This window comes from Aplidium turbinatum, chromosome 4 (assembly GCF_918807975.1).
Source record: "Aplidium turbinatum chromosome 4, kaAplTurb1.1, whole genome shotgun sequence".
NCBI lineage: Eukaryota > Metazoa > Chordata > Ascidiacea > Aplousobranchia > Polyclinidae > Aplidium > Aplidium turbinatum.
In genome coordinates, this window is record NC_137475.1 from 32743867 (window position 1) to 32768741 (window position 24875).

Sequence of the window (24875 nt, forward strand, 5' to 3'; positions counted from 1 at the left end):
ATTTATAGGCTAATTATTTGCTCTTTACTAGTGCACCAGTCCAATGCATGTCGTAAATGCTTACAGATGACATTGACAATAAGTTTTTGTGCTCAGTCTAAAAAAGCAGCCAACATTCTAGACTAGTCCCAGTTTGATTGATTGATTAAATCTTTATCCTCGGACTGGGAAAGTCCGAAGATTTTGTTTTGGAAAAGCTCTCAGAGCGCACCAAATTGGAAGTGTTTTTCAAAATTTTCTGGGGAAGGGCCCCCAGACCCCCCGCTGGAAGTGTTGGGCTTCGCCCGACGGTTACGCCCCTCGTGCCTACTACCTTGCTGCAGCATATTTCCAAGTTGCTTTCCCAATGGTTTAAGCCACCGAATGTCACTGCACTATAACAATATGACATAATTAAAATAAACTCAAACGTTTTCGACACGTACGTGTGTCCTCATCAGAAAACAACACACACATTGGTATGTCAACCAGACGTTTGTTGACAAGGGCTGGGGAAGCACTTAAACCCAAACCTAACAACTAAAAGTGCAATTAAAGAGTACATCCCCTCTTGTGAAACGTGCACTGACAATGTCTAGCTCAGCCAGGATTGGAAGTCGTTAGTCAAAAAGCAATGACTATTTCACTATTCGATAGTGCCCAAAAAAGCAACGACTCTCCGCTATCGATACTTAAAAAAAGCAATGAATAGCAATTACTAAAAATATTGCATTTGCGTATTTAACAACCAGTGATGCCAGGTTGTTTTTTTTTAAAACAAACAAGTGAATCTAAAATGCAAGCCTAAAACAGGCGTATCAACACAAAAATAAGCCCAATAATTTGCAACCAATACCAATTAGCATAAAGCACGCAGTTTAGCAGTTCAATTTTCAATATAACCTTTGCAGTCCATACATCACGTTTTATTTCAAGAATGACATTTGTTTACGCTATTCCAAGCAATAATTATCTTGAAAAGAAAGGATACAATGTTGACTACAATAAAAACCTTGCAATTTCAGTGTCAAAAACAAGTTAAAAAAGTTTGACTGGCCAAAAAAACAAGCTCAAAAACAAGCAACCCGCAAACTAAAAAATAATACGCAAACTTGGCAACACAGGTTGGCAACACTGTTAATGACTCTGGCACAGGCCCGTAGCCAGCCGGGGGCCAGGGGGGCCTCGCCCCCCTGAAAAAAATTTTGCCCCCCTGGCAAAATCCCAACATTCTCGAGCAACAGCTACAATTATAAAGATTATTATAAATTATAATGATTAGCAGATATTGGTACATTCGGATCTAGCGCTGCCGTTTGTGAGTGTGGATTCTCAGTGTTAACAAAGGTTGACGCTCCCACTAGACGGAGCATGTTACAACCAAGACAGGCAAACTTGGTGCTTATGGCCTTTGAACATTTTGTATCGAAATCACGGATCGAAATCTATCGATTTAGACTTGTTTGTGAGACGGTTTGCATCCAAACATCCACGACTGCAATTGCAATAGCAGTCTCTATGTCTGTAAAACAAAGTTTGCCTAATTTTAAACGAAACTGCACTAAATGAGCGAGTTTTGCCAATACCAAATATTCAAATATCTCAGCCAAGAATTAGCAACAAGAAAACACAGAGACTTAGCTTTATTACCGAAAAATGCCCAAGAAAACATGATTTTATCCTTTTGCTATGCCACCGGACAGCACCATTTTACAGTAATATTCATACCTAAATTTTTGTTAAAAATGCTTTCAGAATGCACCAAATTCAAAGTAATTTTTCAAATTTTTCTGGGGGAGGCCCCCCAGACCCCCCGCCGCTAGCTTCGCCCGCTGGCCGTCAAACCCCCCTCCTTTCAAAATTCCTGGCTACGCTACTGAGCTCATGGGTGCATAAGCGGAATGTAATCATATATATCAAAATCCTCGGCACTAGCTTCTTCGGGCCAGTTAAAAGTTTTTACTCATAACAAGTAGGCTACCACTATTTATACAACAACTGCTGTGTTATGTTGGTCATTGTAATATGGTTGCCGTGATTCAACTAGCAGATAAAATAAGAGACCAGTGTTGGCCTTTACACTAATCTGATATATTACAAATTTTGTGGATACCGGTATTTAAGAGGTTGAAATGCCAAAATCATTTAATTTTTTTCGCCCCCCCCCCCCTAAAAAAAGTTGGCCCCCCTTGCTCTGCGGTTTGGCTACGGCCCTGCTCTGGCATGGTTTTTCTGAACTGTGTTGCTGCAAAATTTTCCTTAACCCTTTGAAGTTCGAAAACCGGAAGGGGACTAGGTCGGATAGTAATGCGAAAACTAAATCTCGTAAATTCGTTTTGACGACGAAGTAAGTGAACAACAAAAATGATTCAGCAGTTCTCCTAAATATCGATTAGTGAAAAACGAATAATGATTTCGTTGCTTGCATAAAAAAGCAGTGAATAACGCGCATTCGATATTTATTTTTAAAAAGGAATGGGTATGAGCATTCGATATTCAGAAAGCAACGAATAACGCTATCGAATAGTGACAACTAGTCGTTACTTCCAACCCTTAGCTCAGCCAATTTAAAATCATCTCTCCAGGCAGATCTGATTTTCAGACTAAGATCATGGAAGCCTTAAGAATCAAACGTAACAATCCATCTCTCAACCGGCAGTTATTCGCCCAAATTTCTCCAGCGGTTTTCCAAAATTTAGACTTGCAACTACAGTAGAAAAGTAAGGGTTGTTTCTCGCCATGTCTTGTCGATAATATGAATATAGCCTACGATCAATAGTTCACGTCCGGAAAAAAGAATAAGTGGAGGTACAGCTAACAGCTAAATCAAACAGTTTTTCACAAAAGAAGTGCACCTTCGATACTCGTCAATGTTTATTTCTGATTTATGGCACATAATGATCAGTTTTTACGTGTAGAAACATAACAAGCAGAAGCCAACAAGCACACTTTGTTTGATTGTGCAGCAAACTTGTTTGGCGGCCGTGTTGGGCAGGCTGTTTGGTCGCTGTCACAATCATTTAAGCTGTGCCTTGTCGAATAATTCATTTTATGTTGCGTTGATTGTATGTAGTTAGGGCTTTTTTTTGGTATTGAAATGAAACACTTGCGGTCTCTTAAAACTACTTAGCGGTCACCCAAACCAAAACTTAAAAAAAAACCTGCGCATATGTAACACTAACAACCTCAGCACCAATATGCAAATATAATACTGACATCAACAACGCACAGCTAGCTTAATTACCACAAAGTTTCAATACCAGGAGTACCGGTGCTGGTTCATAACTTCATTTTTTGAGTGCTATAGCGACTGTCCCTGATAAGTCTAAAAATGGATTAATTGTAGTTTGTAGAAGTAACTAAGCTGAGCAATATCGTTTCCGAATTTAAACTTTTCCAGACAGCAAAACCCGCCATTATCATGTAAAAATGACGAATTTTGATATCTGATTCACAGTTATTTTCTTTGCAACGTTGCAAAAAACTTTGAAAATATCGATAAAAAGTTTTATCTGAGATAGGCTACTTGTAATTCGTTAACTTTAACATTATCGCTACTTGACCTGCGCTATTTATGGATCACGGTCATAGCCATCTTCAGTGAGAGGCCTCTTACACGTGCGCCATTTTTTGTGACTTGAGGCAAAACTTTTGCCGAGTCAGCAGTTTTTGTCTGGAATCGTTCCATGAGTTTAAAGGTAATGACCGAAAAAAATTAAAGGCAATGACCTCAAACGTTGGAGTATTAAAATTTGAAGGGGAAGAGTTTTGCAATTGAAAAAAAAGCAATCAGCATGCAGCAAGATGTTAGAATATCATGAAAGTATAGAACATCGACAACCGATGGAAATTTTCTTTTTTTCTGGATTTCTTGGGGTGTGCAGTGCACACCTTGAACACCCTGAATATACGCCACTGAATAGCACCGCTTTCACACCTATCGAGAGCATGACGCTACGTTGACAAGACGCTTAAACATGCTAGAAAGTGCATACGGAAATTGGCATCCATGTCTTCGGTCCACAACCTAAATCTTCAATGAGAAAGCACAGGGTGACAGGCCTAGATGGTTAGATACGACAAAAACAAAACTGTTACAAACTCCAATTCGCTTGGAAAGTTTGAATAAATTGATTGGCGTTTGTGACAGCAACAAACAAAATCTATCGAATTAAAGATTACAACTTCTCAGCTGAAGCACCCAAGCTGAATTGTGTTTGTTTTTTAGTGCAGAAGTACCTCAAAGGCGACTTACTAAATATTTGCACACGTTGAAATCAACACAGAAAACACTTCGACGTGAGCTAGCTCACTGATAAGCTAGTCAATAAATTTGTTTTTGATAGCCAATCTGCATAAGTATCAACTAGGTCGACAAAACGCCTAAAAACATTTCAACTCTACTTGACATGGGAGTGGCAGTATAAATAAATTTTGTTTAAAAGTATTTATTTTTCTTGCAGAAAAACTGACAATAAACTAATATGTTCGAATCCTTCAGATTAAATATCCTCTAGAGTGGAGAGTTTGGCAAACCAAGGATATTTGATGTGGACATTATGAATCATAATCTAACCTAAAAGAATAAAACTAAAAGCAACTTCGTAAGTCACAGAAAGCTAACTTTGCAAAATAAACTTCACATTCTTGATAAAATATATTGTTGCACTTTTCAACCGCATTTCGTCAAATAAGTTTTTTTTGACAACTACAAACTATCACCTGTCAAGTTGCCTCTATTGCCTCATCCGCGTAATTATGGCCTGGCCAGTTAACACAGATCTATAGGCCTACTAGCGTTAATCAAGTGCTGCTCAAACACGTCTTCACCCTGCTACTTTTATTTTTGTGTTAATCTGTCAGGCTTAATTTTTCTGATTAGTTATTAATTCTATATTTTGTCTACCAACTTTTGCATCAACTAAAACTTGTAAAATGAACTTCAAATTTCAGAATGAGGAGACTATGTTCTTTCAACTGCTTAGCGGTTACCGTGGGCTTGTCACAATTTGTACGAAAATGGTGAACGTGTTGTTTTAAAGGTTTTGCTACAAAACCTACTGCAGTTGGTTACACCAACCATGTTGGTAATTGAGCCACAGTATTTAGCAATTACCGCTAATACTTGCGTTACGATTTTCCAATCAGCAATGTTTTTCTTTTTCAACGAAAACGTCTATTTAATGTCTAATCTGTCTATTCTAAACCAAATGCAGCCTGAAACTTTATCAACACAATAAAGCATTTTTGCTCTTTGTAAACGAAAAATCCATTTCCTACAATGAACAAACAATTCTTTTTATAACCAAAATTTAATGAAAAACAAGACCCTTGTAAATTTTTTGAACCCTCCATTGAAAGACATATGGTTAACTAGCTTAAATTCGTGGGTTTGCCCATGGCTACCTAAATGGTTTACCATATTTAGAAAGAAGTCAACAACGCCGACAAAGTCTTGATGTAGAAAGAATAAGAACCATACATACGTTGTAGCTACTCACGGTAAGTGTGACGGCGATGAAATTATTGGGTATACCTCAAGCAATTCTGCGCCAAAACCCTTTCAATGTCAAAATAAATGACATTTATGTCTATTTAGTAGACTTAGGCCTGTAGGCCTGCTTAATTTGTGAAAAGATAAGTATAGGCAAAGGGAGCATCCGCTACTTTAAAAGTAGCTCGCTACCAGCTACCGCTACTCGAGCTAAATTAGCAAGCGCTACCCGTTACTTTTCCAACTACTTTTCTCTAAAACTGACACAGCCCTTTGTGACATCAAAATAACCTTGAAAAGGAATGATATCAACCGTTTACACTGGCATTTCAACGTCGTTATAGAAGACACACTCCATGAAAAATTTGTTGTTACGCATCGTTCAAAAACACGCTTCAAAACGTGAGTAGCTGCCTGCCTGCTTTGGTACTGTTATCCAACAAAAAAAATTCCTCCACCGCAGCACTGAAAGGAATGGCGAATGGGGATGTTGTATTTAATGAGCAAACGTTCCAAATCGCCACCGGGAAAGCTGAAAGACGTGTTTCGGTCTGAATAAAGGCCTTCACCATTGACGTTTCTTTCTGTACCGACGTTTCACGCGATCGCACTGGTGTTGGTGTCACTCTTGTCGGTATCAACGTCGCTTGATGTTTCCTGCAACAGTCGAATGATTTCTGCTATAATTTTTTCACGCATTGTTGCCATAAAAAATCCATAAAAACGAGTCATTTTTTTAAACATTGAAACTGGGAAAGTAGCGGCCAGCAGAAGAGCAAATGAAAGAAATGTAGCTCTTCTCCGCTACCGCCACATTGAAAAAAGTAGAGCCGCGTAACGCGGCTGCCGCTACAATTACTAAAAAGTAGCGGCACTACAAAAGTAGCGCGCTACTGCCCACCTCTGACTATAAGACTATTTTGACAGTTTAACAGAAAAACCCACCCAACCGTCAATTTGTACAAGATTATTAACAGGCGATGAGATTTGAAATATTGTTGTCTGAGAAACAAACATACAGGTCAATTTGCTTTTGATTTTCTAATATTTAAAAGTGGCATTTTTAATCTTGCTGTCTCTAGAATTATCCAGACACTGGCGATAACAGAGGAGTCTAAAAGGTTTGTCTACGTTACGATTTGGGCCTGAGATCTTTAAGAGGCCCAAATAATTTTTAAAGAACGCCAAATGTTATAAAAATGTCCCATACATTATATTTTCTTGCAAAATGCAAAACTTTTCTAAAAGAATATCTTTCGTAAAAAACTTTAGTGTAGACACTCTCTAGTCTCTTCCACTTTGTTTTTTAGAAAAGGCCAGAATGCTCACTTGGTATACCGTACCTGATTGTTTCAAAGGCTTTAATAAAACTTATTGTTTCAATTGCTCTGCATGAAGGAACCTACAGTAATTTGAGCGCGTTTACCTTTGCCCACGCATGTCATTGAAAGAACGCTAATAAATTACCTCCGTGCTATCACCCGCATGTCGTAATCAAAATAAATTTGAATATAAAATCACGCTAAGCAAACACTTTTCTAACTAATTGTAAGATCACAGTTTTGTGTCAACAAATTTCATTTTGTATAGGTACTTTTGAAATATATATGGCTTTCAATATGCTCATTAAAAGTTCCCGTTTAGGCAGTTGTTGAAATATACTTTTAGCCTTGCAATCAAACAGTCAAGCTTAGATTAATTTATAGGTTAATTAATACATAATTTTAATGAGACTTTAGCCAAGTACATAGATCTTTGCTTGACAAGATTAATCGTTCAAACTTGGCTTGAGTACCCTTTTGAATTGGGCTAATATTTATTTAGACTCACAGGCCCATTTAAATGTTAACCTAATGATTTTAGTTACTCCGAGATAAGTATAAAAAGCTGACACGACGCAACGATTCACATAACACGACCGTAAAGTCAAGACTTGTTGCCTGTTTCTTGGTGTAGCCAGGATTAAGCCTCACCCTATATTAAGCATATGCCTTTCATGGCTCAAATGGCTACGTTATGCTATGAAATTGAAATATGAGGCATTTATTATTTAAAATTCTAACAAAAGAGAAAAGTCTCTTTTGGCTAAATGAAGCAGCTTCGCAGCAGCAGCTTCTTCTAGCAGCTTCGCTATGTCTTCTGATCGATCGCTATAGGCCTAATAACAACAATCGAAAAAAGCTATACAATCTGTAGTCTACCCCTTCACATAATTGATCCATTTTAAGTTGTAAAAGAGAAATCCTATATTAACTATCATACTTGAAAATATTATTGAGTAGCAAATCAGCAATTTTGAAACAGCCTGTCATATTTTTATTGTTTTAACTACGATTTTTGATTTTGTTATAAGTTTTATTCAGCAAAAATCATGTGGAAAATAGCGTTGTTTCTTTCAATACTTGTAGCTTTTTCAGAAGCTTCCTTTTCCGAAGTCAAATTGAAACACAACCGGTATGAAGGCCTGGTCATTGCGATAAATCCGGAAGTACCGGAAGATCCAAGTCTTGTTCAAGGACTTAAAGTGAGTCAACATAAGCCTACATTTTTACGCTCAAAAGTATTGTTATTTTCTAAAGCAGTTGACCATTTTTTCACTCCACTTAACATAATCTGATCGAAGACAAGCCAAATCGGTCTCTTTAACGGGAGTTCCTATTGAATGGGGAAATTTACGAAAAAGTGAGTTTGAGGCCACCGAAAACTCTGTTTAATTAAGCGAATAAGTTGAGATCGACCAAAATAATTTCAATTGATTGAAATGAAATATGCTACACATCACTTTTAAAAATTTTATTTTTGCTATAAGTTATGAAACTTTACAGATTGCACTAGTCTTTTAATTACACGTCGTTACAAAAACAGGCTGCGAAAATTTATAAAGACAAATCTTCCGTGCATGGATAAATGATTCGCTTTTTAACTTTTGTCAAAACAAACTTTGATTTTGGAAACGTTGTTGAGCCATATCCAATACAGTATAAGTTTTATCACCATATCCAATAATTTTATTTAACAAAGTATCTTTCATTACTCAAAGCTTTTATTTCAACAAGATATTACATGACAGTACTTATCTGAAGTAAAGAATACCTGGTGGATTTGCTTGTTGTTTTTTTTTGGTCGCATGAATTTCGTATGTCACTTTCGTATGTTCTTTTTTTTCAGTCCACGGGTCGAGGGCTATGTTTTTAGTTGCTACCTCTCTTGCAAGAATGGCGATTACTTGCATGGATGTCCTAACAGCAAAGTATTTTTTAAGCTGTTAGATCATCTTATTCCCACAAACCATAAACCGGTGTAGAGCGCGGTAGATTGTGCATTTGAAGCGAGGTTTGTATTTTTTTTTCAAACTACCCCCATATATTGATATAATTAGGACGCTTGGACAGAAGCTTCTGATGTATTGTGGACCGCAACCAAGCAACGGGCATACTTTGGAGAAATAACTATCCTTGTTCCGACGTCATGGACCACGGGTTCATACGCAGCTGGAACGAACCAGACGTACAGTAGCGTGAGTATAGTTAAGCTTGGGTTATATTCTTTATAAAAGCAAAATAGTTGATTGGTTGACTTGTTCTTTGTTGTAAAACAGTCTAACCAGTTCTTTTCTCGTTTACTTAGCTCATGAAAAAACTAGCTCTACCAAAATATTATCTTAAGTACCACGATGAATATAATTGCTTTGCATTTTTTCTGAGCATAAGTGATAAATGCACAAGCAGGTTTTTTGGTAAATTTGACTTCATCAACTCAGTTGTTTATGTTGGCTTTAAGCTTGAAAATTGGTTATAAACTCTATATCTTTTAGTTTTAATTTTACTGTACAGTTTACACTAAGCAAATTTATATTTCTAATCTAACAGGCTGATGTAGTGATTGCTGAAAAAAATCCGGCGTTTGGCGACAGTCCATACACGGTACAATACGGAGAATGTGAAAGCCCCGGAGAATACATTCACTTGACTCCCAACTACATGCTCGATGATGCAGTCGTGGAAGATTACGGACCAAGAGGTCTGGTCTATTTTGAATTTTCTGTAGCCTACAAGAATAGTTAAAGATCTTGTTACTCTTATTGAGTGTTCACGTCATCCTTAAACACTTATTTTGTAGGTAAAACGTTGATTCACGAGTGGGCTCATCTTAGATGGGGAGTGTTTGACGAAAGTGCTACCGAAGGATACGATCCGTTCTATTATGGCAAAAATCAAGCAATTGAAGCCACGAGGTTTGCAAATAAAAAAATAGGTGTAAGTTACTTTCCACTTACTGTACGCGCTGGTAAAAGAACCAGTTGGTGCTTTGAAAAAGGATTTACAAAGTTGCTAGCTAAAATTTTGGAGATAGTTTGAAATCTTTAGCAAATGATGAACGTGCATTTTCAAACTTCAAATTGACTTTCCATACAACCTATTTTTATTTTAAAATGCGTGATACTTGTTGCAGTAAACCTCCTTATGAGATTGAACTTTGTAAACACTTCTTCTGTATTCTAAAAAAAGAGACTAAAAACAATTATCATGTGTACTATTTGTAAAAGTTGAATCGGGCATAGTTTTAAACTTGTGAGATCTTTCTGCAGCGGTTGATTGTCCAATCCCAAAAAATTGTCCAATCCCAAAATTTTTGTAGATATTTATCTTTTTTCCCATATTTTGAGATGACTTAGACCAGAGTGCACAACCGTTTGGCTATTACCGGCCGCATTCAGATTAATTCTATAAAGCACGGCCGCTAGTGAGATTTAAATGATTTTTTTTTAATTTGCGTTATCTAAGAGAAGAATTTACTCGTTAATACCTACTAAACTTATCATACTTATACCTAATAGTGCCATGAAATATCAAATGCTTTTTGAAATGAATTTATTCCGTCTGTGACATTGCAACTAGTGACTCCCTTGATTTTGCATAAGAGCAGATAAACTTGCAAAGTTGGGAACCTTGCGAGATACCGTCAGCCTTTGTTGAGACTCCAGGTTTCCGTCCAACAATCGTGTTCGGTATTCATGTTTCAGGTAGGCTACTTCATTTGTGAAAAGGCACTCTCGCACACGTAAGTGCTTCTGAAAAGAGCAAGAGTTTTCTCTTGAAAACAAGAGTCAGTTTCCTGACCAGGAAGAATGCACTTAAAAACGTCTATGAGACATCGCTTAACGAGTTCTCCATCCGAATAAGGCTTTCCCGCTACGGTACACCAAGATGATATGCGACTCTATAAGAAGCTTTGCCGGAATTATTGTTCAATTGAATGAAAGTGGACATGCAAGGTGTCTCCTGTCGCACACTTTTCTTCAACTTTTCGACACAGATTTTCCTCGACCTGCCTTCCAATTTTGCAAAATTGTGTGACATATAACGACCAAAATGCTGCTTTGCATTATCTCTTTTAAAAGTTTTAACTAGTTGGCTGCATATTAGACATATCATATTATCATAGTAGCCTATGCGCTGCCGTCTCGATCATGAAATAATCCAACTCCCATTTGGAATTGAATCCCTTTTCTCCTCAACTACTGTTCTTTTTCTTTTTAATGCAATGTAGTCTACCGTTACAACGAAATTGGGTTGAGGAAAAAGTTTCGCCTCAAAACGATTTTAACAATATTGTCTAGCCAAAAAAAGTTATGATGAAAAAATTTTTTTCAAGCTCTAAAATTTGAAATATTATATATAATTACAAGGGTATCCAGTGGTTCCAGATATCCCTATATAATATTTAAAATACATGTCATTTTTTTAATGAAATAATTTTTTTCTTTCAACAACAGGGCACGGCCGCCAACACATGCTTATTAAATTACGTTTTAACGGCCACAGGTTGAACACCGTTGACTTAGACTGTGGAGCTTATAGAATTATCGACTTTGACTCAATTTTTATAAAAAAAAAATAGATAAATAAAAAAACAATTTAAAAGGTCTATTCAGATTACAAAAAAGAGTTAATGTAAAGTAGGCCAACTTTTTTTTAAAAGAACAGCTGATAAAACTGAGTGATGCGTGTACGGTTTAGAGAGAAAAAACAGGTTTTGTTCATTGATGATGCAGTTAAAAAAGTGTGATATTTTTGTTAGGTGTCCCTTGGCATTCAAAGGAAACAATTATGTTATTGACAAAACCACCGGAGAAACAACCGTGTGTCAGCAGTCTGCTGATTCAAACTGGCTTCCTGAGGAAGGATGTGTTTTTATTCCAAGCGAAGAGCAAGATGAAAGATTGAGCACATCAATCATGTCCCATCAATACCGCGAAGAGGTAATTCGTGTTAATTAATCTTTAGCTTAAACTGATTATATCTGTTTAAATTAAAACACAAACCCCTATTGTCTTGAATTAAAATACCAACATTGTGTGTCTTGGGTGATGAAACCAAAGACTGTTTGCTTTCTAGTAGCATTCCAGTGTAATCCTAAAACATCGTGAATCTGAGGTTGTAAAAGAATGGACCCTTGGTCCAAGTGGCTCACACAACAAAGAAGGCCTATTAAAGCTCATTAAATTTAAAAAAATCATTTTTATAACTACATGAGATGAAAAGTTAATGAAACTTCGAAAAAACGTAACAGTAAAATAAATCGGGCAAAAGTAACGTTGGCCTTTCATACTATTTCAAATTTGTGTCAATAGTCTAGCATTATAACTGTACAAGGATATGTAGGTTATTCCTAGCCTATTTTTGTGTAACTGCATAGCAGTCTCACCATAAACAAAAAAAACAAACTTTACTGCATATCTATTTCAGCAATAAACTTGATGCTGAAACCATAAAACTGATACTGTAATTGTTTTATCAAACTGATTTGTATTGTGTTTTATAGGATATGATCATAACATAGGCTAATCATGTTTTTTCAATAAATATATTGCAATCTATCAAATGTAGGCTGTTACTTTCTGTCATGACGACTCCGATGACCCAACTAACGTCCATAACCATGAAGCACCCAACGAGCATAATCGGCTTTGCAATCAAAGAAGTGTTTGGGATGTTATTATGTCGTCTGCTGACTTTGCCAATGGCAACAACGCGCCTAATTCCAATTTGCATCCTGGCACTCCAACGTTTCACGTTGTACAACCGAAGAACCCACGTTTTGTCTTGGTTTTAGATACATCAGGAAGCATGGGCAGTGGGGTAAGTACCGTAAGTTTGCCTTGTTGGAAACCTATTTACATTTTGCAGCCTCGCAGTTACTTTACGATACTACTTATTTTCCCATAACTGCCTTGAACTCGTCATTCTGCATTCTGCAATGTAGGTCAACAAATAGCAGCAGTCAAAAGATGGGCTTGCAGTAAAAATGCGATTTTCATAATTAAAATTGTTACTGACTTCAGATATTCCTCTTATATTTATGATAATTCTAACGATATTTATTATACCCCTTTTTTGGTATCTAAAAATAAAAATAAAATTAACAAAAAGTCGACGCTATCAACACCAAAAGTTACTGTTTCAACACAGTATGTCAATATATTTCATGTTGTTTTAGGAAAGGTTTCCTGACATGATCAAATCTTCTGACATGTTCATCCAAGACTTTGTGCAAGATGGTAGTGCAGTTGGGATTGTTCAGTTTTCTTCTCATGCTTATATTCTCAGTAGCATGATAGATGTCAATTCACAAAGCAATAGAGATTATTTGTCTAGCCGCTTGCCACCAAATCCAAACGGAGGGACATGCATTGGCTGTGGTATTGAAACTGCAATTAGTGTACGTTTTTTTTATAGCTCATGAGTTTATTAATTCTAGGCCAGAAAAATATACAAACTAATACTATTTAGGGCTAGCTATTTTAGCTAGCCTAGCATATTGTAGTCAGTGTGAAATTAAATTTACGTGGGTTTACCTTGAATTGAGATTTTAGGTTTTGTGAAAAGCCAACATAATTGTTCGTAATAAGCACATTTGCCTACTTTTAATCTCGAAGTGATTATTTTGTTTTATTAGGTGTTAGAAAACTATGGATCTGCGTCTGGTGCTCATATCATTGTTCTAACTGACGGAGAAGAAACTACAGCTCCTATGGTAGCTGATGTTCGCAATGAGGTCGTTGAGAAGGTAAAATATTGCGTCAGTCATGTTTGATTACCACTACTGTTTATTTGAGAAACTAAAATTCTAAAATGTGTGTGTGGCAAAGTGTTTTGCTTTTTTTGGTTGTTAATTTTACTTGCACATACTTATAGCTAAGAAAATAGCTTAATTTGGTGATTTAAAAAAAAAACAAGAACCGTTGAAAACCTTTGAATGAACATTGTTTTACACGTTTCCATTGACAAACCTACTTGGAACAAACGTTAAAACAAATGACATTTTTGTAAGAGTCCATTAAAATTGTCGGTGAAACAGTTTTGCAAAAATACATTGATTGATTGATTGCTTGAATCTTTATCCTCGGACTGGGAAAGCTTCTTGCAGAGCTTAATCCTGGCAGTTTCGCATACTTGTAGAGGCTTCGGATCACTAACGCAGGCCCGGTCACCGAGATTGACAGAGTGAAGTTTCCGATTGTTGAAGTCTTGTTGCCGGGGAACTATTCCATCCATTAGATGCCGCTGAATGGAGAGCAGTCCTTAACGTGCGTTGCTCAAGCGCACATCCCGAGAGTCGAACCAGCGCCGCTTGATCTTGAAGTTTCTTCGTTCCAGAAGTGACGCGCTAACCAATTGATTCTGAAGATGCTTCACTTTGCTGTATTACAGGCGACTACAAATACTTCTAAAGCACTACATTGCATTCGTTTTGCTGTAGGTGTAGCAGCAAGCAAAATGATCAATTAATTAATACAATTAATTAAATATTTGAATGATTGGATCACATAAGTTTCTGTATACGCTTGAGTTTCATACAAGTTACAAGAGATGTGCTTTCAGAAAATTGTTCTTGACTCCATCTTTTTTGGTGATGCTCCCAATCCCGATCTTTGGGATCTGAGCGGTGAAACAGGTGGCGAACAAATGGCAAATGGCTTCAATGATTTATTGAAATTGATGGAAAGTTTCAAGTCTTTGTCCGAAGTTAACGATGGAGATGTTCACAACAAAGTATTCCAGGTTAGAAATTGCATTTTTTTTTATAACGTATCTAATTGCATAGAAATGCCGTGAAAAGAGCTCAAAATTGATTTGGGGTGGAATCCACGATCTGGGGATGATCACGTGACCCAAAAGTTGCGGCACCCACTAAAATTGAAGTTCGATTCATCAACTACAAAAAAATGCAAAAAAACAACGTGTAACACGTTTAGCCTAAAAATGCTCATTTTTGCCCCTAAGGGCCTGCACTATTATACGATATTCTTTTTTCCTGACTGCAACAATTTAACTTCAGCGCATTATTATTTTTGTTAAGGTTCAAGGTGAAACGTATTCTCTCTCTGCTAGTGAAACTGAAAGCGGTGAAGTTGTTTTGGATTCAACTGTTGGAAAGAACACAATTTTTACATTCACCTGGTCTCAATATTCTTATGCTCCATCAATCATAATTACTGATCCGAAGGGTGGACGACAATGCAGCATTTCGAACAAAGGTTGTCCCAGTAGCACCGTGGAAATTGACAACACCATGAAAATTGTGCAATTCACCATGCTAGAAATAGCAATGGTAAGCAAAGATTGTATGAAATGTCGTAACGTTGGCCTTTGAAGCAAAACGCAGGTACTAGAATTGTTTACAGAAAATAAATTATAACGTCGGCAAAATTTCATTTGTTGAAGAATGTAGTTTCATGCTACTTCACATAGAACTTTCCAATGAACTGAACACCTTCAATAAAAAACAAAAACTCGACTTATTCGTAACGTGCTGTAAAGAACTCTGTTTGACTATAAGTTTTTTCATGCCCCCTTTCATATAGATTAGAGGGTGACTGAAATAGAAGAAAAATTCTGTAACTTTTCCTTGTGATATCAGATGCTTATTGTATCTTCAATAAGCGAAAGATTTTGTAAAGAAGATAAGGTTTTAAGTAGACAACTCTAACTAAATCAAATTCACAGGTAAACAGTAATTGTTCCCTCACTCGGCTACTTAATTGTGATCTGACACATTTGTACAAAGTAAACGAAAAAATTTGCTTGTTCGATTTGTGCAGCTCGCTACTGGTAACCAGAAAGATTTACTGACAAATTGTTGCACAATATTGATGTTTGTTAACACTTGTATTTACTACAGTAGGGGAAGACGGGGCAAAGCGGGACGCGGGGCAAAGCGGGACATCGCGATTTCTCACGTTTTGTATTTTTTGGCTCCCTCTAACCGGAAGCACTCGTTAGGCAACTATAAACTGTATTTGCTGTGAAAAAATGGCGACTAGCAGAGCACAAAACGTGTCGTGAGGAAGTAAAATGTGTTTTGGCATGGTTTGTTATAAGAAAGAGATGGAAAAGTAGCTACCACATTCGTTAGCATAAGCGAATTTGTTGGTAGCTTTGTTTTTATCTTAGACATTGAGAGAGTTTTTATTGGTAACAAAAGCAACTTTTACCTAAAACTTTACAGGTTTCAGCAGAGATGTTATTTTCTAAAGGCTATACTTTGGGGCAAAGTGGGACAGCTGTATTAGGGCAAAGTGGGACAGTGCGTTAGGGCAACATGAGAGTCTAGAAGTCTAGATTGTATCTGTGGTTCTTCTGTTGATTGAATTTTTGTTTACGACTTTTTTAGCGTTCAAGATTGTAAAATATTTATCAGCATTCATTTATATTGTACCGGTAGGCCTACACAATTTAATTCTGACAATGGTTCGCCGCTATAAGAGAAAAACTGAAATAGGTAAATGGACGGATAGGCTATCAATATTAAGAATGCAATAAAAGCTGTGAAAAGCAAGAAGTTGTCTTTGAGAGAAGCGGCTAAACAGTACCAAATCATGCAAAAATGAAGTGTCCCGCTTTGCCCCACGGCTGGGGCAAAGCGGGACATTTAAAAAATAATGTTTTTTTGATTTGTACCTAGGCCTATAACAGTAGAAAGATGCCGCTTGATCTTCCAACCAAATATGCTGACCAACTAAGGCTTTCGATTAAAAAAGAAATTAACTAAATCCAACCATCACTGTTGCTGAAATTACGTTTTTACAAAAAGTGTCCCGCTTTGCCCCGTCTGCCCTTATCTTGAACCTATGAAACTTCTTTCAAATGTGTCTGGAAGAATAGTTCTCAAATCGGAGGGGTGGGCCCTGAGTTTATGTTGCATACACAGTAGCTTACTGCAGGCTGCAGTTTAATTCAAACTTGAATCTCTTGGCACTGCCAGTGTTTGTAGCCACTGCTGCTCATGCACAGAAAAACACATTTGATTTACAGGCGGGCACATGGAAGTATGATATACACGCAGACTCTCATTCAGAAACTGTCGTCGTCATGGTGACAACCATGGCTGCTGACAAAACTATCGACCCTATTGTTGTCCATTCTTCCCTATCGGCTATCGACGTTACCAGTGGTAAACCGATTGTCGTAAACGCTCAAGTAAGCTGCACGTTTTTGTAGTAGATTTTTATTACTTGGGTTATTATAGAAAACAGTAAAATAGAAAAATGTGGGCTACGATATAAATGGCTGATGAACCATGCTTCACTATTATTTTCAAGCTGCTTCACTATTTATTGGTTTGTTATGCACTGAAGTTTTATATTGTTGAATTTGTCGCAAATAAAAAAATAGTTAGCAAAAACATGCAAAACATCCAAATTTAGCATAATTTAGTACTTTAGACAAACACAAATTAATTTACCATTTTCATTGCCTTGGTCAGGAGAAAAATAATTCACACTTATTATTATTGATTCATTACTTTGTTGCCTTAAGAGGGCGCACTTCTCTGCCAAAAACTTTCGATGTATTCTATGCTGTACAAATAGACCTATTTTTTTGTAACTATAGGATTAATGTTAAGTGGTTCTTAGTAGCTGTGTATACTGTAGTATGTATGTAGTTAATTTTGAGTTTCTACAAACCTTGCATGCAGGTCGTGCAAGGTTACAAGCCTGTTTTGGGAGCAATCGTTCAAGCTCAGATTACTTCCACGACAGATGGATCTGTCACTATGTTAGATCTTTTCGACAACGGATCTGGTTCGTTTTAAAGACTTTTTAATATTTTTTTTACTGTCTTGCAATTAGCTGTAAAGTTGCAAACGTTTTGTCTTTACAACGCTACGGTAGTTACTTTTTTTGCGTCGTTTTGCCGTTGCCGAATTTCGAGGCCAAGTGAAAAGATAGGTCTTAATAGCTATAATAGATGGAATTGATATATTTGTATCTTCAATGCAAAACTAACTGGCTTTAGAAGACTCTCTTAATACAATTTTGCATTGCACAGGTAGTATCAATCTACTGTAAAGTTTCGCTTTACATTTTACAGCTAACATCGATCTCATTATGTTATCGATAGGTGGGCGTATAAAACACGTATGCTTACTCTTTAGACCAGCAATGCCCAAAGTGCGGCCCGTGGCACGCAAAACGCCATCTGCGGCCTCCGTCTGGGCTCTAGAATACACAATCTTAAAGCTTAGGGCGAACTTCAAGGACAAAATGAGTGAGAATTTTAATGCGCCCGCCAAGACTCGCAGAAACCAAAATGAGGCATGTGGCTAAAAAACTTTGGGCACCTCTGCTTTGGATGAAGGTTGTTGTACATGAGTTTTCACTATAGTCAAATCATTTATTTCGATCTTGTACTTCATAGCCCCTGACGTTCGCAGAAATGACGGAGTATACTCAAGATACTTCACCGGTTATTCCGGATCAGGTCGATATGCCGTTCAGGTAACCCACCTTCTCACACCACAACTTCCACAAATTACTTTGCTGACTTTGTATATAGGCTATCGTGCATTTTGCTTTTTAGTTCTATATTTATTTTGAAGTAGTTAACGTAATGTGTGTTTTATATTTTTTGTGGAAATATGATTGTTTGCTTTTACATTAGGCCAGCTAAAGTAACTTTAGCGACCCTAGCCTACCTGTTGCTTGGAAATCTATTTATCGTGTAAACCTTTTAAATCGTGGTGATAACAAATTACGCTTAAGTTTTTGTGTTACAATACATGTAGCTGCAGTAGCATTGATTGCAACCAGTAGCAGAACTACAAAGAATTAGAGGGTACTACAGTTACATCGAAGCAACGTTTTACGAGAAATGACCAACGTAAAGTTTTGATGTCTGAATAGTCCGGTAGTTCGGGGTCTTTTTATTTTTTTTGTCTTTTTTGTTCGCTCTTTGCACATTTCGTGTTTTTTTCTATAAACTGTCTACTCATTTTAAGACGTGCATTTTCCAGTTAATCAAGCTTATAAAATTAAAAACCAGGTTTTTGCAGAAGTTAGAGTTATAAGATGTAGTTTAAAGATGAAATTAAGTCTAAGAACATTTTTTTCATGAACGCAAAATGATTTCAATGATTTATTTTTTTAAAGCATGTATGGTCTTATATCATGTTGCACTCTCTTTGAACAAAAATTTGAAAATCCGTTTGAGATGTCCTCACTTTTCTTTATAGTAGGCTATAGGTATGCAAGGTATATTTCACTTTGCACCTCCATTAGCATTAGAATATTAGTTAATTTAATCGTTAGCTTCAATAGCTTATTAGCAGCTAATTGAGCTACGCTTTTACTTCAAAATATCTTAATGCAAGTTATTACAGTATTTTCTCTGTTTTTAAGGGTCACAAATATTTTTACCATTTAAACATACAGTGCTAAAAACACGCGTTTCTAATGGTGGAAGTTAGATTAAAAATTGCATGTTTTTTTGTTTTGTGGCATGTGACCACAAATCACAAAGGCACAAATCCTTCTCTGGATCTGCTACTGATTGTAGCCGAGTTGTTTGTTGAAACAATTGTGATATGGCACTTGTCAGAATATTACTCTCAATTACTCTCACTAGGTCACCGTGGTGGGAATGGGAAATACATCGTCTTCTTCGGCTAGTGGGTCACCAGCTGCATTTAACTACGGATACGTTGCCAGCAATGGTGGGTTACCCAATGAATTTAATGGACAATTTCTAGGTTAATTTTTCTAATGTGGAGTAACTTATCTGCATTGTGCAGTTTGCAGGTTTAGTTTTAACTTTTAGTAAGTCTATAAAAAGCCTACCTGCAACCTATTTTAAAGTATGTTTGAAGTATTTTGAAGTATGTTGTATATTTTTCTTTTTTGTAGGGAAAGTGATATTAAACCCCAATGCTGTCGGACACACAAGCACCTCGAATGATCAGAGCGGAACGTCAGTGCAAGATATGGACCCTTTCAAGAGAATTGAATCTGCTGGTGGATTCTCTTACACAGGGTAAGTTAAATTACCTTGTAATTAAACTGAAGATTGAGATATATATAAATGTAAGTTTTGTTAATTTTATTTTAACAGCAATACAAATAAAAATGAATAAAATAAGTTAAATTTTTGTTTGTAATTAGATTATGAAGTGAAACGCATTTTGCAATATGATCTCAGATCTATGTAATATTTACATAAACAACGTTGTGCTAAACTGAGTCATTACTGTCTTTTGCTTTAACGAAGACCGGCCAATACTCCAAACAATGATGCTTTTCCACCAAGCAAAGTGATTGATCTGTCTGTGAAGCAAAATGATCCACTTGATGTTGGTCAAGGAATTGTGTTAACATTTACCGCTCCAGGAGATGATTTAGATGAAGGAAGAGGTAGGTTTTAGGCTTTTTATTTAGTCATTTAAAATTCACATGATAATGATTCATTACTAAAACTCCAGTTCATTTAATCATAGAAAAGTTTTATGTGTTTGCAACATACAGGGCTATGTTTTATTAAATATAGCCTAATTTGCATGTAAAAATAGTAGGTAACCTATTTTTGATGGAATTAAAAACAAACACATATTTTGACTTAATGTATTACAGCTAAACTATATGAGATTCGGTATACCTATGACACTCCAAGCGTACTTTCGTCTTCTTTCGTAAGCGGAACTCAAGTAACAGCAAAAGAACTTATCTCTGGAGACTTGTCCAATCCTAGTGTTGCCAACACCATAGAAATATTTTTGGTGAATCTCACAGATATTCCTAAAGACAAAGATTTAGTTACGTAAGTGTAACAATAGATTGTGAAAAACATTGGTTCTGATTAAAAGCATTGCTCAAAAAGAAGTAAAATCTCATAAACCACTACCTTCGCAGTTATAGTAGGCTAACATAAATTTTCCACAATCTACCAGTAGGCTATTAAAAGGCCTATTTAATGTTGATCACTAGAGAGCCTACATTTTTGCACAAAATAATGCGGACTAGTTTTGAGTTTCTAATAAAAAAGTCATAATAGATAGGAACGACTTGTAGCCAATTTGGTGGATACTAGAACTATGAGTTGTATCAATATGGCCAGATTTGGCGCAACACAGACGTTACTTAAGTTTGCCTAGTATATTTCATTTATTTAGCTTCCAATTTTTAAAATATATCTCGACATAGGGTTAGGCTACACCAGATTTATAATCTTGTTCATATTTTTGTGCAGAGTTGCATTTGCACTCCGCACCACTGACGATGCTGGCAACACGGCAGATGTTTCAAATGTCGCCATTATGAGCCTCTTTCTCACTCCTCCACCGATTGCTTGCACGGACAAAAACGGACAACCAACCAGCACCGATCCGTTTGAGAAGACCGGTGATTGCTTCAATTTTTACCAGGTTGTTATTCAGCTCGTATTAATTTTGATAACAGAGTGTTAGTAGGCTATTTTTTTTTTCTAATGGCGCCAAAAAACGTTTCCAGCAATAGCCTGTGAAAAATTGACATTACGGTACTTACCTCTTTGAAACAACGTTTCTTTTCACAGAGCTTTAATAATGAAGTTAGTTCTTCAAAAGAACAAAAAATAAAATCACCACATGGTTACGATACCCTAGTGAGATTATAGGTCTACAATACAAACAGAAAAGTACTGTTCAAAGAAATAAATCGAAGCGGTTTTGGCTTTCATTTCAGTGTTCGAATGGTGAGCTCAGCACTATTCCTTGCAAACCAGGAACTGTTTTTAATCCCGATATCGAAGTTTGTGATCATCCCGACAAAGTGCCAAGCTGCAAAGACGCTTTGATTTCCTCACATAGCGATGACAGTATCGTGATAACGAACAGCACGAGCGCGACCACAACAACTCAGCCCACTCCATCAGGTTATTTTTTGTTTTCCAAAAATACCTATTTGCCGTAATGTTTTTACTATTAATAGCCTACTTTGTCTAGTTTTTTTAATGCAATCCTTTGCAAGTTATCGTCGTAACTAAGCTAGATAGACGATGCTGTTTGAACAAGTGGATGTTGTTGGTTTAGGCTATCCGAACTTGAGTAGAGCTAAGATACATTTATAGTTGATTCAGAATAAAATTACAGTATACAGTAGCTACTGCTAACTGGCATTTTATTGAAAGCTTTTGTCAAAATTTGTTAACCGCAACATTGCCATTGGGCTATTACACTTGCATTTTTCCAAGAATGGCCTGCGCTGTCAAATTCAATGGGACCTGATCCCCACTGCGTAAACGTATCGTAAATAACAACGTTTGTGTTTCAATTTAAAGGCAAGCCAACGTGCTTTGATGCGGATAACAAACCCATGACTACTCAACCATTCCCAGAAGAGGGAGACTGTGGACATTATTACCAATGTAGCCAAGGTAGAGAACTTTTGAATGTAAAATAGCTGAATCATAATGAGATTAGAACTTAATTCTAAAAAAATTAAGCTTGGGCTCTGTCTAAAATTTCTAATATTGTGACCGGTAATCTTGGTTTAGAATTTGATTACATCTAATAGTTAAGTACATCATGTGACGCAGGTTGCCCATCATCAGTGTTGCATGATTTAGGAAGTTTTAAGTACAGTAAATAGGTAGCCTACAGTAGGCGAACTAACTACCTGGTATTTGTGTTTTTGACCAAAAATATGATAAATCCGATAGACGTAAACGCAGCTACATAAAATGTATGAATTTACCATAGGTTATGATGTAGCCTAACAAGCTTAGAAAGCTTTTTTTTTAATGCACGCTACCTGGTGCCTCGTGTGTATTTGACGTAGCCTATACCGGTACGGTATTGTCGTTTTTGGTAAGTTTATTTTTTCTTCTTTTTATAGGAAAACTCTATGAAATGACTTGTCCACCAGGACTTGCTTTCAACCCAGTAGGATTGTATTGCGACTGGACACAAAACGTACCTGGGTGCTAAGAGGCAAATGCAGGTAACTTATCATTGTTAAAGTAGCTAAGCTATTGATGTAGGGTTGTGCGTTGAACAGCATAGGCTACAAGCTCGAAGTTTCATTCTTTGTATAAAATACAAAAATTTTAAGTGCAAAATCGCTGGAACGCCTGGTTACTCTAATCAAAAAATAAAGAGCCCAAAATGTAGATACTAAATTCAAGTTCAGCAAACAAAACTTTACAAAGTTTAAAGTACCCGGTTTGGTGGCCGTGCTTAACTATATTCATCGATGCATATGCCGCAGAATTAGATCTTTCATGCACGTTTTAAACCATTAACGTTTTGTCACCTTTTCCTTTTGTTTGTTTTGTTGCTGTATTTCTTTTTCACAATATCATTTCTTCTGCATTCTGACAAAAAAATGGGATCAGAACATCAATGCTATTTTACACTTCTGTGCGTTGGTTTTCTCGGAGAAAAGTTCTCGCAAGGCCTTTCGAGCTACGGCATGAAATAAGTCAATTCTTATTAAATCAAAACAACCATGATTTGTATAAACATCTTGAAGATAATCATTGAATTTCCAAACTTGCATGCATGGCCGATATATTTGAATACTTGAATGAACTCAATATCAAAATGCAAAGCAAAGGTGAAAACATACTGACATGTTCTGACAAGATAAAAGGATTTAAAGAGAAAGTAGTAGCCTACTCTGGAAAAACGAGTTAAGAAGGGGATCACTGAAAATATTTCCCAGAAACAACCTAAATAGTATTGATAAAGAATTGGTGTTTGATTTAACCAAAGAGCACTTAACTTTGTTACATGAGAAACATGACCATTACTTTTTCACAATTAACACGGAACAATACGATTAGATCCGAAATCCTTTTGCGGCTAATGCTAAAATATCAACGCAAGACTTGACTTTGCCTGTTAGAGAAAACTTTCTTGAACTACGAAATGACAGAACTTTGAGATTAAAATTTAGCGATGTTCAACTTTATGAGTTTTGGATTTCCATTGAAGAAGACTATAAGCAAATTTTGCACGCTGCTATTAAAATTCTGCTCCAGTTTGCACCACTTATTTGTGTAAACAAAGTTTTTCCACTTTGGTATTGATCAAAAACGATAAAAGATCCTGTAAGAAATTGATGGTGAACTTCGAGTTGTTCTTTCAAATATTGAGCCGAACTTACAGCGACTGTGCTCATTGAAACAAGCGCAAATATCTCATTAAAAAAGATCATAGTTATTTTTTACATTTTGAAAATGTGTCGGCCGAATTGTGCCGCAGAATTTTAATTTTGAAAGATCATCTTTCGAGTAAAAACAAAGCAGAAAACACTGGGCAACATTTTCCAACTTATTTTTTATTCCTTGCTTGTTTCAAGTTTACTTAGACTAATGTGGCCAACTGGCCATGCTGAATCCAAATCTGGTTTTAGATTTTTTCTAACGCATCACGTTTTTGAGGTATAATAATAAAAATACCTTATTTTTACCAAAAGTGGAAGATTTGGCGTACCGTTTACCACCGACCTATGCAGTACCATAGTGAAAGGTTATTGTTAGACAGGCCAAAATAGCTTAAATAAGGCTACTGGACAAGCATTGCCATAAGCCTTCTTAAATCTTTGTTATTTCATGCAAAACATTAACAAGGGGGGTCAATTATACTTTTAGAGTCACTTTTAGCTTGATATTATTGCTTTGTTAATAATGTTGCTTTCAAAACAAATTAGTATCAAAATTTTAGTTTGCAGATGTATTTCAGCTATTCATGCACCCCATGGCCTGGTTTACTGGATGTAGCACAATGTGTAATAAACGTATAGTCAAAGCTATCGTATCCAATGCTTATTGTAACATAAAAGCTGCAATTTTTACTATGCTTGAAGCTAATGTCTTTATGTTGTTTGTTGCAGAGTGATGATGAAGATGGATGATTTTAGCTATATCGCTGTTGTATTTTCTAATTAAATACTGTATTTTAATGATTGGATGATATCTAACAGTATCTCGTATATCTCGTATTTTAATGATTGGATGATATCTAACAGTATCTCGTAGTCTAGGTTATATTAACAATTGTGGTAATTTTTCATGTAGCATATCCTACGTGCAATTTTTCCAGCCTAATTTTTTTGCTTGTGACGAAAATAAAAGCATTAACCTAA

General features: G+C 36.4%; 1 protein-coding gene across 1 annotated transcript; it reads left to right on the forward strand.

The window, feature by feature from the left end:
* Positions 1 to 7779: 7779 nt before the first annotated feature.
* LOC145768753 (calcium-activated chloride channel regulator 3A-1-like) lies at positions 7780 to 24875 on the forward strand. The gene is made up of 22 exons (XM_082580336.1): positions 7780 to 7997; positions 8853 to 8990; positions 9343 to 9493; positions 9593 to 9707; positions 11555 to 11735; positions 12364 to 12615; positions 12974 to 13195; positions 13433 to 13543; positions 14359 to 14538; positions 14837 to 15088; positions 16792 to 16956; positions 17456 to 17561; positions 18178 to 18257; positions 19384 to 19471; positions 19662 to 19788; positions 20023 to 20165; positions 20382 to 20568; positions 20998 to 21172; positions 21471 to 21660; positions 22066 to 22161; positions 22623 to 22727; positions 24624 to 24875. The coding sequence occupies exons 1-21, from the start codon at positions 7845 to 7847 to the stop codon at positions 22712 to 22714; spliced, it is 3204 nt and encodes a 1067-aa protein (XP_082436462.1). The 5' UTR covers positions 7780 to 7844; the 3' UTR covers positions 22715 to 22727; positions 24624 to 24875.